The sequence below is a fragment of the Rutidosis leptorrhynchoides genome, chromosome 3 (genome assembly GCF_046630445.1).
Source record: "Rutidosis leptorrhynchoides isolate AG116_Rl617_1_P2 chromosome 3, CSIRO_AGI_Rlap_v1, whole genome shotgun sequence".
Taxonomy (NCBI): Eukaryota; Viridiplantae; Streptophyta; class Magnoliopsida; order Asterales; family Asteraceae; genus Rutidosis; species Rutidosis leptorrhynchoides.
This window is the reverse complement of record NC_092335.1, coordinates 574454375-574471752: the sequence shown is the minus strand read 5'-3', so window position 1 is coordinate 574471752 and position 17378 is coordinate 574454375. Positions and strand designations below refer to the sequence as shown.

Genomic DNA, 17378 nt, shown 5'->3' with positions numbered 1-17378 from the left:
AGTCGGTGGTGTCTTGTCTTTTAGAAGGACCGGGGATATCATTAGTCGGGGTCTTGGGTTCCTTCCTCTTTAGAGAGAGAGAGGTGAGTCAACAGAGGGCTCAGATTTGGGTTCTTCCTCCTTGTCATCCCTATCATAATTAGCATTAGTACAGGATTCTCCCATAGGAGGGGAGTGTGGAGGAGTAGCGGGCGTGTAAACAGGTGATGTGGGCGGTGTAGTAGGTGTGTAGACCGGTGAGTTAACGGATCCTTCGGACTCGTTGTCAGAGATGATGATCGATCTAAAGCGAGACATCCTAAAAGACACGAAAGAACTAAGTTAGGCAAGTTCTAAGGAAGACGCAAAAGCACGAATTAAAACGTAAAGGAAAGTACTTAAAAATCGAGACAAGAAAGGTTATAGTCCTATGGATTACTAAGGCACCCTAACTAACACATAAGGCACACATAAAATGCAATCCTGATTCTCTATAACAACCTGGCTCTGATACCAATATGTCACACCCCCTAAATGAAACCGGGGGTAATCTGTGACTAACCAATATCATAACACAAGTGTAAAGCGAGAACGACTCTATATGAGATGTTTTAACTAAAAACCAATGTATTAACGTAGCGGAATGTATTAAGTCATTACAATTTGTAATTCAAAAATGTAAATGTAAATTCAAATGTTTTAATGCAATAATGTAAATGATAATATGCGGACCCCAAAAGCAGCAAAGTCCAAATAGCACACAAGTCTTTAGCAATCTTCACCTGAGACAAAACATGCTTAAAGAGTCAACCAAAAAGGTTGCGTGAACAACATAGGTTTAATATATAGTTTTAGACCACAATATTTGGTTATAAAATTTAATCAGTTCGGTAGTGGTGCTGAGGTGTATGATATCGAAACTAAACAAGTTACCCTGTGTGATCACTTTATTCGTTCGTGTCGTTAAATCATTATTATGTATCCATTGACCAACGGTCATCCGGATAGAGACGTCACTCTCAATAGCGCTACCCATAACAATTAAGCTTGCCAAAATTCCAGCAACTAACGATATCATGGCAGGGATTAAGCATGAATCAAAGCATGTCATAGCACAGTTTGAACTAATCAAAATAAAGTTTTCGTGTACTTGTGTCTAAGCATAAAACAGTTTGAAAACAAGCATGTGTCTCACCCCAAAGTTCAAAATAAATATATAAAGATAGTTAAAAAGTGGGGCTATGAAGTTCACCTTAATAGCAAGCAAGCAAATCCACGCAAGTAGTATGAATGGAGTGTGTAAGCAGAGATCTCAACCTAGAGATATAATATTCGATTAGGTAATGTCTAATAGACATATAGTTTGTTTATCAATATAGTAAACTATATTAACAGTGACCGTTTTCGAGAAAGTTATATTTATATAAGTAATAATAATATACTTAGTATTATAAGTGTTACTATATAGGTATGTGTACATGTTATACTAATAATCGTATTATTAATTACTTTAATCAATTACTATGTATCTTATCATAATATGTTACGTGTATAATTATATCTATGTGATACATACATATATTCTTTATTCATTATTATTCATGTATGTGTTCATAACTATACAATATATTTATATATACATTAGGTGTTACATATAGATAGGTGTAAGATGATACATATATACATACTCATTATTTTTTATTATTAAGTTTACTAACTTATGTATCTTACATAATGCACATTCATACATACATTCACACGTACATATACATACTTATATACACATACATATACACATACACATATACATACAGTGTATACATGCACATACGTACGTATGCATGCCTGCATGCACGTACACCATGATCATAACTATGTTACGAAACCACAATCATAACCTAATTCTTTTAATCACAATCCTTATAACTTAACATAAAATCATAGGTTTTTAACTTAATAACTAGTAGTCTTTCCAGCCAATATCAATTTATAATCTCTAACTATCTTTTCTAACTAATTAACCACCTTTCACATAAAATCATAACCATTATTATTATTACTAATCAACTTTAATTAACCTACTTAACCTTTTAATCACAACATCTTTAACCATATTCCTACATAAAATCATACTACCTATTAACAACTAGTTATATTAGTTGATAAATCCTTAACCTTTTACAACATCATTAATCTTTATCTACTTTAAACATACTTTATTATTCATATCTAAACATAACATAAAATCATAATCTTTTATCTTAATACTTATATTTATTATCTATTAGATTTAAGTAGGAATTAACTAGGGATTAGAACTACCTCAAGAAGAATGAAATCAAGATTTGGTGATGGGTATGGCACGTACAGAAAACAGAAAACAAGCAGCCAATATCGACCCAGATCAGGTCTTCTTGGGTCTGGATAAACACGACAGGAACAGGAGCAGATCAGATCTCTTCTGGGCTGATTAATCACGCAAGAACAGGAGAAAAACAAGTAACAACAATAAGTGATTTGGGCGGTAAAAGGTCTCGAATAATGCAGCAAAAACAGATGCACTTACTTGATGTTTCTTGGGTTGTTTTGGACCGAACAGAAATAGCAGAAACAAGCAGCAACTGGAGCAGGTTTAAAGGCGATTCACAGCAGGTTTTGTGGTGGTGTTTTATCGATGCAGGAGGAGGGTTTTTGATGATGATGATTAGCGACTGAATGCAGGCTGGGTGATGGTTTTTAATCGACTGAAAAAGAGCTGAATGGCAGGAGATTTTAGTCGACAGGTAAATTGAGAGAATGCAGGAGATTAGTCGATGGAATGCAGGTTTATTGTGTGATGAAGTAACGTGATTATCTTGGGGTTTATATAGCTCTTGTAGGTTTTCTAATCCTACTCAAAAAACTTGGTGATCAAGCCTAGTATTTAGAGGTTCACTAGGACTAAACAACTTAAGGATCAAGGTTACATCCCCTAATTTCTAAAACAGCCGATCAAATGCATATGAAACATATGATTTTATTTCTTTTTTTTATACGGCACTTAATTATTTATATATATTATTTCTTTTTTTTAATTATTATAATTATTATTATTATTAGTATTAGGGTTATATTATTTAAATACATCTTATTTATTCATTAAACCCTAATCTTTTATAATTTTTTGTTTGTTCCAATTTGTTTGTATTAATTTGTATAGTTTATTTCATGTCACTTTTAAGTATTAGTATATAGTTTATATAATAAAGATAATACACGAATACATAAACTTTATATAACAGGAAATATCGATCAAATATATTATTTAATCAAAGCTTTGTCGAATAAAGTTCATGAGTACATAAAGTCCTATTAATTGAACAGAAATAACAGATATAACAGAACTGAAAAATTGAGGGTTGTCATACGTGCTGATGCCGCGTCCAATGAAACGACCAAAGAACACCCAAAGAAGTTCGGTTTCTTCGGACGCAGGACGTCTTCTCGTGGTAAGAGTTCAAGGTCGTTAAGGGTGGAGGAATTTATGGACCACATGACTAATGTGGCAACGAAAAAGAATAGTGCGATTGATAATTTCAATTAATATGTTAGTATGCAAATCGCGTTAACTAGTATTGATTTGTTGGGGAGACCATCCTCTCAAATGGAGGACCCGGAAGACGTGATACGTCTTCAAAATCTTAAAAAATTGGTTCGTCGCACGTTGAAAGATGACTTGAACATTGATAACATCCCGGATGTGTAGGATTAATTTATGTTTTTATCTCTTTTATTTATGAATTTAAATTATGTAAAATTTTTAGATTTATACCTTGTACTTTTTTTTTAATTATCAATGGTATTAATTAAATATCTTTTTATTCAAATCAAAATATGTGATGTTTTTTTTTTTTTATAACTTTTATGACATATACAATATAAATAAATTAATATAATAAAAAAATGTCACATCACCATTCCGCTAACAATCCACACCACCATTACTTCACACCAAAAACCCACACATCCTAGTTATAAAAAAAGTGCAAAAGCAACTCACATCACTAAACCACGTCCCTCCCCATTACAAATGGTCTTAAACTACAAGGAACAACAAAAAGAAGATAATGTTGCGCTTTGCATCCTCTTTCAATTCACGGAGGAGTTGGGATATTGGAAAATTGTGGTAGCAACAACAACGAAAGAAGCATCGAACACATTATAAAAAAAACGTTTAAAATATGCGGATCGAGTCATTGAGAGGATTTACTCTCATGTACACAAAATATATGAGGATTTACCGGAACATAGTAATACCCATTAATGATATCATTTCTCACATAATCATGGTAAACTACATGAACTCTTTAAATATATAAAAAGGCCATTTTAACTGAACTAGTAATATGAGACCCAACTCAGATTTGGATAAACCATTTGAACTAGTAAAAATCATCACAAGATAGTCTAGAGGTTGAGATCTTGAGTACTTTGAGAGAGGTCTCATGTTCAAGTCATGACTATGACAAATATTTTGTGATGATAAGGGAAGGGTTTGAAACACTAATGAGTAAAGACCCCCTAACCTCGTTTATAAAAAATTCAAATTCGATAAAAATTTTGGGAGTTAGAATTCGAATAGCTTGATTTAGTTACACGCCTATTGTTCCATTAATATTAATAAAATTTTAACCATTGTGGGGTTAGAAGAGGTGTCCAAATATTATTTTAGAATAGGCCCAATTGATTCAGAATAAAGAACTATTAACCTTCATAAATTATTTACCTTTTACCTATAAATAATATGGGCTACTAAAATGGGCTTGCACGTGTCACCTCCAAGTCCAACTATAAAAAATGTTTAGTTTATAACGTATTGTAACAATATAAGATGTTATTTTCAACTTTAAAAGGCCGAGACATGACATGATTACGATGAGATAAAAAAATCGTGCTTTTTAAAAAAAAAAAATCTATTCAATTCAAAAGTGATTAGATTTTACAAGTTATAAGAAAACAAGTATAATGCAATATATCACGAAATATTGGAGAGAGAGATCTACAACATATACTTGATACTGTTAAATCTAGTTACGAAACTTTTTATCTATCTATACATCTCTCTAAATTCAGGATGCAAAGTTACAAAACGAAAAACACCATAAATTATTAAAGCAGTTTAAAAGTAAGAAAAACTAATTAAATCCGACTTAGAGAAAGCATTGATGAGTTCTGTTTTTGTCCTAATCTTGTCGAGGGCGAGCCAACCAAAGAGAGCTGAGAGTCCGAAGACGGTGAAAGTGCTCCGCAACCGCTAACAAACTTCTTGCTGCTTGACGAGTTGTCAGGAGCTGAAGAACATGATGAATCGTTTGACGTCGCAAATTATCTGCCTGTAACAAGTATATTAATATTATATTATCATTTATCATTTATAAAAATAATAAAAAAATGTTCAGCAGTATTAAATGTGAGAATACATGCATGAATTAAATTTTATATTACGACATTCGACTAGCTAATGTCAGTTTGTCGTCTATTTGGTAGATGGGTGGAACATTTTGGCCATATATTCAACCTTTAAAATCCTTTTTTTTTTTTTTTTTTTTTTTTTTTTTTTTTTTTTTTGACAATGAAAGTTGACAATATAATTATATAATTAACTAGATATAGAATAATGATAACTATTTATGTTATTTAGAGAAATTAAACATATAGATCGCCTTCGTAAAGTCAAACATACGTTAATAATTGAAAGTTGGTTTAAGTTTTCATCTTCTAAAATGTGTTAACCAATATTGATACGTGTCATCAGTTATGTTACTCAGACGAATCTCTTTTTCTCGTTCATCGTTCTTCACCATTTTGTAGCTCCGGTGTGGATCCTCTCTCCGACCACCGGCATCTCGCCGGTGGTTCGGATTTTTTGTTATTTTTCGAATAATCACTACCACGCTCCGTTTTTCTCCGGTGACGTCCTGTGCCTTTTCATCTTCTCCGGTCTCCTCTCTGACTTCCAGGCGGCGATTCCGTGCGGTTCTCCTCGGGATCTGGGTGTTGGGTAGTTTTTGGGTTGGTTACGGTGCTTCCGGCGTCGGTTGAGTCTTATGGGTTGCTCGCCTTTTCTCATCTCCGATGTTCATTACCGGTTTCTCTCCTACGGTGGTGGTAGGCGGCGAATTCCACCGGAATTCTACTCTCATCATGGTAAGTTCCGGTTTTGTTTTGAGGTTTTGGACTGATTTGGTGGGTTTGTGGTAGGTGTTTTTTTGTGTGTTGAAACCAGGCAACTTCCGGTGGCCGGACTCCGCCAGTAACCACCATTGGCGGATGGCGGCTGTTAGTGGCTGTGGTTTGTTACTTTCGGCTGGCGTCTACTTTTAGGTAGCTGTGGGTGGATGTGGTGGCTGTTAGACGGTTGTGAGAGGCTGCCGACGACAGTTGATGTGGTTGGCAGCCTTTCGTAGTTGTCTGGAGCCATTTGGCAGTTGGTTTCTGCTGGTGGCTGCTGGCGCTCGCCGGTGGGAGCCGGCTACTAGTTTCTGGCTTCTGGTGGTTGCGGGTTTGTAAATGTCCTCTGAAAATTCGGCATTGATGGCCTGGTCTCTTTTGGTTTGATTTCGTGTTTTGCTCTGTTCGGTTGTTGTTTCGCTATAGTGTTCATACTTTTCCCGTAGTCGAGTCTATTCGGTTAGACTCGATGTCGTTGCCGACGTGTGTTGATTTAGTTGACCTCGGAAAATTGATGTATTTTGAAGTAGTTCTCTCGGGGTCCTTTTTTCCGCTCGAACGGGGGTTTGATCTTATTCGACGGGCTTGTGGTTCTCTAGTTTCGGAGTTCTTAGAGGTTTTTCGGGTACGAGAGGTTACTTTGATTTGCAGGCCTCGGGTTAGGTGCTGCTGGAGTGCCAGCGTTCATTTTAGTACACGGCTTTTGAGTTGTAGTAATTTCGGCGTTAGATACGAGCCCGGTTTTAGGTTATGTTTAGATTTAGGTTTGGTGGCTTATACGATGTATTGTATCTTTCAATTTCGTTTTCAATTATTTTCAATGTGCTCGCTCTCTTTCAATGTTAACGTCCAATGTGTAGGACGATAAGAGCGAGACCTTCCAATTGTAATCGTTTGTGTACTCCACCGGATCTTTACGACCTTATATATATATATATATATATATATATATATATATATATATATATATATATATATATATATAGTGGTAGGATCAAGAGGGAAGTAACCAATCGGGGGAAGCGGGGGGAAACAAAATTTTTTTTCTTTCGTTTTTTGAAAAAACTTTGTTCACGAATATTATAGATTGGATGAAAATAAGAACATTTAGAAAAGACACTTCGTGATGAATGTTATTATTTTGGCGGAAAAACGCTCGAAAAGTAAAATATAACAATTATCGTGTTTTTCGAGCGTATGTTGAGGTTTTAGACATTAGGGTTTAGATATTAGGGTTTATAGGGTTTAGATATTAGGGTTTAGAAATTTAGGGTTTAGGGTTTAGATTGAGTTTTTAACACGAACAGTTTAGAGTTTAGGGTTTAGGGTTTAGGGTTTGGTGTTTTGGGTCCATAAACCCAAAACACCAAACTCTAAACCCTAAACTCTAAATCGGGCTAAATTTTACTTCACAAAACATGGGAAAAAAAACGTTAACATTCTTCACGAACAATATTATCTTGAATGTTATTTTTGTTGATCGTTTTCATGCCAAAATAATAACATTCATCACGAAGTGTCTTTTCTAAATGTTCTTATTTTCATCCAATCTATAATGTTCGTGAACAAAGTTTTTTCAAAAAACGAAAAAAAAAAAAAATTTTTTTGCTTCCCCCCGATTGGTTACTTCCCCATTGATCCTGCCATATATATATATATATATATATATATATATATATATATATATATATATATATATATATATATATATATATATATATATATATATATATATATTATTTTCGCCGAAAAAAAAAGTTATGTTGCTTAGACAAAATTTCGTCTAAATTAAAATTCTAAGAAAAATTACTATATTATCTAACAGACGAAATTGGTGAATAGTAACTATGAGTATTTTCGTCATTTCACAATTTTTTTTTAATTTTAACTAACTTTCATTACACCAATAAAGCCCCCTACACTTTTTAAAAAAATTCAAAACGACCCCCAAATAGGGACTGTCAAAAAACCATTCTCATAAAAAATTTTAAATAAACTCCACCTAAATATTCAACGGGTCATATCTTCTCGCTCGCAACGAGTTAAATTTTTCCGACACCATCGTTAAACTCGAAATAATTTTAGGAACACGATGTCACTAACTATTCGCAAAACGGACGCTTTTTTTTTTTAAAACGCTAAATATTTGAAGTACTTTTCATACATGTTGATTTTTTGCGTTAAATTTTTAAAAGTCAAAAATTCCATAGCGAAACGCGGAGATGCACATATATTGTTAATTTAAAATAACTTTTAAATCTTTCGTGGGTTATACCTTCTAGTTCGACTCGAATTGTGCTTCATCGACATCATCGTTAGCCACAAAATAATTTTACAAACTAAACGCAATAAAATACATTGAAAACCGAACCCCCGACGCGAACCGAGGGTTCGAAAACTAGTTTGAACTAAGCGAGACAGAGGATATATATGAAAATTTTGGAACAATTGCTACATATGCAAACATCGTATCTAGTATATCTAGTTATAAATCGTATATGTAGCTCAAAGATTAGCAAATGCTATGAGTTATTTGCGTGTTGGTCCTCGTGATTTACAAGCAGTTACACATGTAGACAAACTAGATATGTACTTCACATTTTGTATCAGCAGTACGTCCCTCGTTATTTTTTATTATTTATTATTACTAGTATATTAAATATTAAATTAAATTATAAAATACCTTAAAATGAAAATTTTAGCCCTTGACCAAAACTGACCATACTTACAATCATCTTTCACCGTTAGCGCATATACGTAACATATAGCATTATAGCAATAATTATCAAGCTAGCTCCAAGATGGAATAATTAATTGATTATAATATCATATGTGAAATAACTCGATCAATTTAGTGACCAAATTATAATTAATTGATTATAATACCGTTAAGAAAAACGAATAGCAAAACCCACCACCACTACTAACTATAGTAACGACACTAATAGATAAATTAACAACCTTTATGTTTTTAAATTGTCAATGCAACTAACAAAACATAGACCAACGATGAAAATATATGTAAACCACATGTACCGTTCATGCTATTTACTTTTACTCTATATATAAAAAAAGAACATGGTGAATCGTTTATAAACTACAGACACATATATATGGAAGCTAGTTTTGATGTAATTGTAGTAGTTGTACTATTTTTTTAGGTTTTAGTGTGGGGATAAGTCTAATTAATTTGTTGGTTAAAATCAAAGGATATTGAAAATGACATCATGAAATTATGAGTTTTTGGATCTCAACGATGGGGATGTTTATCGGGTCCACCATGTATTCTAAAAGACATCTTTACCAATTTCATTTCTAAAACTAGGTCAAGCAAAATTCTTCTTTATCTTAAATTCAAGTATTTCATTTCTTATGATGTGTTATGTGTGTTTTTGTTAATAATCAATCTTCCTCGTCACTGAAGCTATTTTTTTTTTTTTTTTGTTATTTTTTTTTTTTTTTTTTTTTTTTTTTGTAATGTATCTTAAATTTATATTTTATATATTTAAAGCATACATGTGAATGCCCTTTCACATAAAGAAACTGCCAATTTTTTTGAATTCATTAAAACAATAAGCAAAAACATGGTTATTAATGATAAGTACAAAAAAAAAAAAAAAAAAAAAAAAAAAAAAAAAAATTCCCATAAGTTATAAATGAGGAAAAAATTGGTTAATTACTATATTCCTTTTTGGTTTGTACAGTTCAATAACCAGTCAAAAGTTTTATGGTTTGTACTGTCCAATAACCAGTCAACAGTTTTTACAGTATACGGAGTAATATTTTTGTCACACCTATTTTGCGAAAACGGCATATAATCAATTAAAAATGAGAAGTTCTCAATAAATAAACATGCAAATTTAAGATATACAATTATTATTCGATGAATGATTAGTGATTTGGATATTTTAATTAAGTCAACGTGGGAGATATATGAATATGACCAAATGAATCAATACATGTGCCAACTGTAAACTTGGAGTTTCCATTTCAATCTATGCACATTTTTAAGTCATATATAATTGATGGACTAAAGAAGGAGCAGGTTAATAATCTGTTGGAGTAGGTTCCCTAACCAAAGATTGCAAGCAATATATTCTCAACATTTTGGACCCACTATGCCTATGACAAATATCACACATATTTTAACTTTGAACCATAATGTTACTATTATATGATATGTTATTTAACTAAGTTTAAGAATATATATTATCCGGTTCGACCTAGTGATAAAGACTTTCAACCAGAAGTTTCAGGTTCGAATCCTAGATGCATGGTCGACCTATGTTTAGTGGGGAATGAATAACCAAGTTAATCGGGAAAAGAATATAAGAATGGTACCTGTACAACGAAGTTTTCGAGGGTTGACAGTTTGTTCATGGCTGCAGCCATCTGACCCATGTAATTAGCCATATTTGTAGGCGAGCTTAAAGCATCGGAAGCAATAGTGTCGGATAAAGATTGGTTCAATGCATCGAGACCCTGCGTGAGTGCTTCTTCGGCTTCTTGTGTTGCTTGTTGCACCTCACATATCGCCATAAGTTGTTGCTCGGTTAATGGCTCAATTTGACCAAGAACAATCTGCAAAACAAAATTTCATAAACCAAATAAGTATCATTTGTGTAAATTGAGAAAAACAGTACTACGTAAGTTACGTCAATGTGGATAATTAGAATATTGCATTAAGTACACGAATTTGATGAACAGGGACAAGACAAACCAAAACTATGTCCCTATCAAATGGTTTACATAAGCCTCGTGGCCATAGACTCTAATGGGGACAATGTTATGTCTTCTACCATATAAGAATACATCACTATGGTTTAATTCTCATTTTAAACAAATAAGGTTTTCTTTGTACAAGCTATTAGGAAAAAGAAAACATATTATACTATGATGTATGTGGATTAACCAGATTATACCGTGACCGTTTCTAACCATCTGCCAACTCCCAAGATATGTCGCTGGTGAGGGGTGTTTATCGGTTCGGTTTGTTTAATTTGAAATTTTTGGACAAACCCGAGAATCCAACTGAAAATCGAATTCAAATTCAAAACCGAAACCTAACCATAAATCCAAATTGATTTTGATAAGGTTTCGATTAAAAATTTGAAAAATATACTTTAACCAATTAATCATAAAAATCATAAAAGTCGATTCTAAATTTAATATTTAGTACATTATTAGTTGAATTCGATTTTTGTTTTAATTGAATTTAAAAAGTAAAACTGAAATTCGAACCGAAAATCAAATTCAAATTAGAAACGGAAGTTAAACCTAATTTAATTCTATTTGATTTTATTCGATTTTCATTCAGTTTGATTTTCTTTGATTTTCATTCGGTTTGATTTTCGGATTAAAGGGTTTGAAACCGAATATTGATCACCACTACGGCTAATGAGATTTTCATATAATACTTCTTTATAAAAATTACGACTAGTCACTAGTCTATCTTAGAGATAATCTAGCCTAGTGATGGTTGTTCATGTCCCATTTTATTAATTGATCACCCATGCCTATATATATTTGTTGCATCAACTTTATACAACTAAATGCCATATAAATAACATTGACTCAGAACATCCTTTTACTAATTTAGTAATTAGTATAAATCTCACAAAATAATAATTAAATAACTTAACCTAAAGTTCCACAAACTAACCTTAGTGAAAATGGTGAATAATTATTTTCTCCTAACATTTTGTATGGAAAATTATATATAAAGACTCATAAAAACCACAAAAATTGTAGTGAGAGACAAAGGCTTTTTAGTACAGTTTGGAATAATACCAAACTCATCCAACAATGGCAAAAAAACCCTTTCGTCATCAATGTAATTATTCACTCTGTGTCACACATATAAAAACACATACACACACACATAGTGTGTATTTTGTACGACAAAACAACAGCTTGCACAACTCTTGCAAAATAACTGCTTCCTATATTGCTCAAGTATCTCATCATTTCTCTTCCTCTTATTATTTATTGACATATTTCTACTTGTGGTATACCTATTGCACATTATTCAATTTTAGACTTAGTTTTCATAAATTATTTTGTACTTTCTTTTTATTATGCAGGGCCACCTTCACGCCTTGTGGAATAAATTATGTTCCACAGATCTAGAACATGCTCTACTAAATGCCTATGATAAATCTAATCTTTAGTGAAAACATATAAAGAGAAAAAAAAATGGTGATGACTACAAATCAAGATAATAATCAAATATTGACGATATTTATGAACTTTGAAATAAAAATGATAAATTAGTGTATTTTTGGAAACATTTTTTAAATCTTTGAAATTATCCAATTTGTAACGTAAACAAAAAAATAAATAAATAGAAGCTAAAAGATCTCAAACACATACACGACAAATAGTGTGGTTGAACTTCATTGGGAACAAAATGTCCCTTTTTAGAAGGGTTCCCTGCAAAACTTCATGCTTTTGACTATTCTTATTGCATTTTGAGGTTATACATGTACCATATTTTTATCTAAACATTCCAAGATGATATAGTTGTTAGGGTCAATATTATATCCTTCTAAGATGTCTTACGTTCAAATTTCTATATAAATATATCTTGAGGTAAGCAGAGAAAGTGGTCAGAGAAAGATTCGGAACTGAACGATCATAGGATATATAACCCCGGTTAAGCTCGAAAAAAGTCATAATAACCCGGTTAGGCTCGAAAACTTTCACATGATAACCTAGTTAGGCTGAGCCCGTATGCATGTATGTATTATTCATCAACTATTTATAAATTACAAACATGCATCCAACAATCCTAATAAATCCGAATGGACCGAGCCCGTATATAATTTAGGTTGGGCTATCTAATACTTTAATACTATAGTCTTGTAAAAAATAATCCACTTCCCCGAGTGAAGTGAACAAGAAAAACTAACAGAATTGATAAATCATATAGCCAACAACATGTACAACATATAAGTCCAAGAGTCCATCCTTTTCTAAAACCAATTGGTGATAGGACTTCCCCTTAGACTTATAAGTACACATTTGTTTTGTCACATGGCCGATGTGGAATAGCTTCCCAACACACCCCCTCACATCGAGGCGTGGAACGGTTGTAGAGATGGCGGCATGATAATGGCCTAACTCGATCTCTTTGTAGCGACGGCGGCACACACATGGGGGCCTGACTCGGACTCGCTTTGTAAAACCGCTTACCTGAGCTCTGATACCATGACAAAATTGATAAATCGTATAGCCAATAACATGTACAATATATAAGTCCAAGAGTCCATCCTTTTCTAAAACCAATTGGTGATAGAAGGACTTCCCCTTAGACTTATAAGTACACATTTGTTTTGTCACATGGCCGATGTGGGATAACTTCCCAACAAAAACTGTATATGTTTCAAACCTATTATTTTATCTCATTTCAGTAAATTATATTTAGGGGCTCTTATTTGATTCTATATGCATGTATGCACGTGGATATTAACTATAAGATTAAGTGTAGACCTTGATGATCAAAGATGGTCGAAATCCTCCAATCCACATAAAACATCTTTCAGCAGGAGTCTTCCAAGTACCCGAAATGATGTGAAAAACATCAGATTTAGCAACAATGCTCTTAAGATTCATCACATCATCGATACGCGCTATACAATTATCAACGTATATTCGTAGCTCATTTTCTGGCAAGTGTTCTTGAACTGCATTTTGAAGCTCACACATTTGACGGTGGTAATCCTCAAGCCACCTCGTATACTCCATGTCAAAAACTGCAGCATCTACATGTTTTTTTGTATCAACCAACAAGCAGTCAACAATACTATTTCAAAAAACCATCTTTTTAATTAATCAAATGCGTTTATGGCATCTTTAGGAATCTTGTTTTCGTACCTGAACTTATGTTGTTCATACCCATAGGGACACTTTGATCACCTCCAAGAACACCACTACCACCACCAAGATAAACCCCCTAATAAAAGGACAAAGAAAATAAGAAAAATTAATGATTAACAAATACTCCCTCCGTCTCATATTTATAGTCCTAGTTTTACCGGTATAACGTTTATCAAATATTACATACTGTAACACAAAAATAATAATTCAAAGTCAAAGTTGGAAAGAGAATACATCTTAAAGTCAAAACTTGACTTAATATAAGTTTAGATAAAGTAATTATTATTACAATTACATTATATATAATGCCATTTTCAATTAAACAAGAAAATGATCACCTGAGATCTAGCTCTTTGCAACTCTTGTTCCAATTGAGTAAGCTTAATTCTGCTTGATTCTAGCTGCTGAACATAAGCCTGTAAATAAACAAACAGCAATGCACGGAAAATTATGGAATTTTTATCAAAAAAGTATTTATGAAATTTATGAAATTTATGCAAATTATTCTATTTTTAATAAATTCCTTACCTTTTTTCTCAACCTGCTTTTTCTTGCTGCTTCTCTATTCTGAGCAAGCCTTCTCAAAGTCTGTTTTTATAGCATGGTAGACATATTCATTTCATACATTTTTCATGTTGAATTAATTTTGTAACATAGCAAAATCTTAAATATGCGATCGCGAACCTTTGGGTCGGGTGTTTTGGGGCGACCTTGATCTGAACTAGTCGTCGGTCCTTTCTTATTATTTCCCTCACGCTACACCAACCATGAAAATCAAATCAAATAATATATTAGAGTGAAAACAATATCCCAGTAAGAGTTGTTAAATAATTTAATATCTAGTTGTGAAATATTTTATTTTATTTTAATTATAATTAATTATTAATTATTATTATTATTATATGTACCTTGATAACTTTAGAGGATTGAGGGACAGTTGGAGGAGCATCCTTTTGAGGGTTGTCCATTGAGGACTCAGATGGTCTCCTTGAACCACTGCTTGATGGAGAAACTAATCCAGTAGTTGCCTACCAAATACACAAATATAACTTAAATCCATTATGATGGAGAAAGATTGTCTACATCTCACCTCCCCCATACACCACTTATGTGGTATTGGGTTTTGTTGTTGTTGTTGTTGTTGTTGTTGTTATTTGTTTAGTAATGATTAAAATTTTAATAACTAGGATTTTTGATTCAAAAGTTACATACCTTCGTAGTAGTCGTTGAAGGGTCTACGTGCATCGGTTGTGAAGGAAATATGTTTAGGGTTGGAGGTCTCATCCCCGTTGATGCCGAACCCTCTGCAATAATCGAACAATTATAAATAATCACTAGCTAATAGACATAATTAATTTATAATTACAAATGTAAATTCTTCATATTTAGCCTCCCCTAGTGATCCTAAACTGGTTTAAAAAAACAAGAGTTAATCTTGAATTTGACAAGGTGTGTTCGAAAACAAAAAATAAAAAATTGCAAGTTAGTTTCTAAAATTAATGACTTTAAACAATATTAAACATAAAATTTATGATAAAATTCTGAAAAATGTCCATGTACGGCAGAGAAATAATATATATAATTTCATGAAGAAGAAAAAAAAATAATAATAATAATTATAAGAATGATTGTTGTTTTGCATGTTTGTGGTCCAAAACATGAAACACAAGAAACCTTGTAAACAGAAAGACAGAATAAGGTTTGAAAAAAGAATATTAGTGAGGAATTATGTAAAGAGAAGTTGTTTTTATGATCTTTTTGTTCTTCAAACAAAGGATCCGGTCAAAGCAAGTACTATCAGATCATATTCCCTGAACAACATGCTTTATTTATGATTCATATTTTTAACTGTTTGATTAATTATTATTTATATTTACATTTATATTTATATTCACATAAAATTAAAAGTTTCTCACGTCTTTGTTGATCTTGAATATTAGAAACTGCAGATGGATCAGAAGCCGTTGCAGTTTGGCCTTCACCATAAAGAAAAAGTGCTTGATCTAAATCAGCCAAATCATATGGCCCACCTCCGTCATTTCTCCTGCATAATACAAAATCAAATCAAATATTACAACATATACAAAACAACAACAAAAATTACTCTTTAGTTGTTCTAATTATTTTTTTTTTCATCAAAAACCGTTGATAATAATAACCAGTAACGCTGACTGGTTTTTGCTAGACTTTGAGCTCGATCACTCGATATATGTATGACTAAGTTAATTAAATAATGATTAAAAGATGAAATAAAATAGGGTTTTTAAAGAACTACATGATATTGTTGTTGATGTGATTGGAGGATGGACGAATAGATGACGAAGGCGTCATCGAATGATTCATCATAGCAAACGATATTTGATTGTTGTCATGTTGCTGATGATGCTCTTGATGTTGAATGAATTGTAGTTGATGATGATGTTGATGATGTTGTTGTGGGTCTAAAAAAGTATTTGTTGATGTATTAGAATAACCTTTGTTGGTTGTAGCCATGATATTATTTGTCAAAAAAGGTGAATTTTTGGTGTCTTCTTGAAGTGGTGGTGAAGAAGGGTGGTTTTGATGATGATGATTTTGATCACCTCTCTCAAAATTCATATGTATATATAATCATATATATCTCTCTTTTTCATCTATATACATGTAGAGTTAAGTATTTAGAGAGAGAAAAGGTGGGTTGAAAGTAAGAAAATAAGAGCATGAATTCAATGCTAAAAACAAACTTTTTAAGCTATATTTAGCACTTCACATCTCTTTCTTATCTTTTCTTATACAATCTGAATAGCAATCTTGAACAAACCAACCTTATAATTCTCTCTCTCTCTAGAAATATTTCAGTCGACATAAATTAAACAACCGAAGACCTGGATGGAGATAGAGAGGAGAGAGAACACTTTATGGCTTGCTTGTCCGACCATCTTAAACTTGTGGATCGGAATTTACTATAATGCCCCTGTTTAGTCTTCTATTTTGCTTATTCAACTAGTCTTTTTCATATTAAACATGTTTTATTTGGTCAACTTCAAGGGTGATATGAGAATAATAAAAGTAGTTAACGACCATTTTCATAATATTAGTTAATTAACAACTCGTGAAAGTAAACGTAGGAGTATTTAGGAAGAAGTTGACAAGCAAGCAAATTGAAGTTATACCAATCATATTATATAAATTCCTTAGTTAATTTCATTAAAATTGAAAAATATAAGTTTATTATTGAAAAATATAAGTTTAACAGCTAAATACGGGGGATAAGAAAAAAAATACATACTTTTAAGATATTAACACAATTTACAAATAACTTTTGCATTATT

The 17378-nt window shown here is 32.3% G+C and overlaps 1 protein-coding gene across 1 annotated transcript; it reads right to left on the bottom strand.

Moving 5' to 3' along the window:
- Positions 1-5201: 5201 nt before the first annotated feature.
- Positions 5202-16665, bottom strand: LOC139898671 (bZIP transcription factor TGA10-like). The gene is made up of 11 exons (XM_071881426.1): positions 16343-16665; positions 15984-16111; positions 15280-15371; positions 14976-15095; positions 14752-14823; positions 14596-14655; positions 14406-14483; positions 14065-14143; positions 13681-13952; positions 10531-10770; positions 5202-5351 (listed from the first exon to the last, which is right to left on the bottom strand). Exons 1-11 carry the CDS (start codon positions 16663-16665, stop codon positions 5202-5204), a joined length of 1614 nt encoding a protein of 537 aa, XP_071737527.1.
- Between the last annotated feature and the right edge of the window lie 713 nt (positions 16666-17378).

Excerpts from the sequence above, each read along its gene's own strand:
- LOC139898671 (XM_071881426.1), bottom strand. The coding sequence starts at position 16,665 with ATGAATTTTGAGAGAGGTGATCAAAATCATCATCATCAAAACCACCCT. Across the intron at positions 16,112-16,342 it reads CACATCAACAACAATATCAT|GAGAAATGACGGAGGTGGGC; the intron begins GTAGTTCTTTAA and ends TGTATTATGCAG. Across the intron at positions 14,824-14,975 it reads AATCCTCTAAAGTTATCAAG|CGTGAGGGAAATAATAAGAA; the intron begins GTACATATAATA and ends TGGTTGGTGTAG.